Source organism: Chenopodium album, chromosome 6 (assembly GCF_948465745.1).
Source record: "Chenopodium album chromosome 6, dcCheAlbu1.1, whole genome shotgun sequence".
NCBI classification, from domain to species: Eukaryota; Viridiplantae; Streptophyta; class Magnoliopsida; order Caryophyllales; family Amaranthaceae; genus Chenopodium; species Chenopodium album.
This window is the reverse complement of record NC_137839.1, coordinates 54,506,561-54,507,774: the sequence shown is the minus strand read 5'-3', so window position 1 is coordinate 54,507,774 and position 1,214 is coordinate 54,506,561. Positions and strand designations below refer to the sequence as shown.

Genomic DNA, 1,214 nt, shown 5'->3' with positions numbered 1-1,214 from the left:
GAGGGATGCTTTAATTTGTCGTCTAACACTATTTTGCCACTTTGTGCTAGGGTGCTTCTTGCCTCTAACCCTCTCTTCTTTTTTTTTTTTTTTTTTCTTTTTTTTTTCACTTCTGCATGTTAGTATACGATGCTAAGGCATGATATATTAAAACAAGTTTACGTAACATACTCCTCACACGGAGGCTTGTATTTTATAGAATAAAAATGGCTTAAATGCCTAAGTCAACATAACATGAACTAAATAGAGTTTGTGCAAAATTGAAACAACTATCTCTGTTTCTCCTTAACTTCATGCTTTTTAAACAAAATATTTCTTTAACACATCAGCATTAAAACTGTTTCTTAAGACATGACCTTCTTGATCTGCAAGGAGGAATGCACCTGGTCCTACCTGCTCGTGAATGATGAAAGGGCCTTCCCAGTTTGCTGACAGCTTTCCATGCTGATTTCCTTTTCCCACTGCTGTTGTCCTTCTAAGGAATAAATCTCCGGGCAGGAGCTCTCTATGCTTGACCCTCTTGTTGAAAGATTTGGAAATTCTACTCTTCTGGGCTGCCAGCTTGAGAGCTGCTTTTAGCCTTACTTTTGGCAGGAAGTCTAGCTCTTCCAGCATGCGTTTTTCGTTTCCTTGTTGTTCATAGTGTTGTATCCTCAGGCTGGGAATTTGCACTTCTACTGGGACTACTGCATCAGCCCTATAGCATAGGGTGAAAAGGGCTTTTACCAGCGGACTCCTTCTCAATGGTTCTGTTTGCCCATAAGATATCTGGGATTAGGTCTGCCCATAGGCCCTTGTATTCCTCCAGCTTCCTCTGCAGGGCTGTTTGGATCAGCTTGTTTGCTGCTTCTGCCTGGCCATTACTCTGCGGGTGGCGTACTAAAATACATTTCCCTCTGGAGATGTCATTATGACTCCTGCTCCACTCCATGTTTGGGCTGAGGATCCATCTACTTCTACCTTCCGAATCCCAATGTCATCTTCTTTCTCCTCCTAAGAGGCTTCCACGATGAAATCCGCTAAGGCTTGTGCCTTGATGGCTACCCTAGGTTTGACCTCAAACTCGTACTCAAAAAGCTCGATGACCCATTTTAAGAGTCTGCCTGATGCATCCATTTTCTGTAACGTTTTTTCCAGCGGGTGATTTGTGAGGATTTGTATTACGTGCTTATCAAAATATGGTTTCAGCTTCCTTGCTGTTGTTACCACTGCGA

The 1,214-nt window shown here is 42.5% G+C and overlaps 1 protein-coding gene across 1 annotated transcript; it reads right to left on the bottom strand.

The window, feature by feature from the left end:
- Positions 1-269: 269 nt before the first annotated feature.
- On the bottom strand, positions 270-931 carry LOC145636972 (uncharacterized). Its single transcript, XM_081688499.1, has 3 exons — positions 727-931; positions 394-683; positions 270-296 (listed from the first exon to the last, which is right to left on the bottom strand). Exons 1-3 carry the CDS (start codon positions 929-931, stop codon positions 270-272), a joined length of 522 nt encoding a protein of 173 aa, XP_081544625.1.
- Positions 932-1,214: the final 283 nt, after the last annotated feature.

Bases quoted from the DNA above. Each gene is read 5' to 3' on its own strand.
- LOC145636972 (XM_081688499.1), bottom strand. From the start codon at position 931: ATGGAGTGGAGCAGGAGTCATAATGACATCTCCAGAGGGAAATGTATT. The intron at 684-726 runs GTAAAAGCCCTT...CTGATGCAGTAG, and splicing joins CATTGAGAAGGAGTCCGCTG to TCCCAGTAGAAGTGCAAATT. The intron at 297-393 runs GTAGGACCAGGT...TTGTTTAAAAAG, and splicing joins CTTTCATCATTCACGAGCAG to CATGAAGTTAAGGAGAAACA.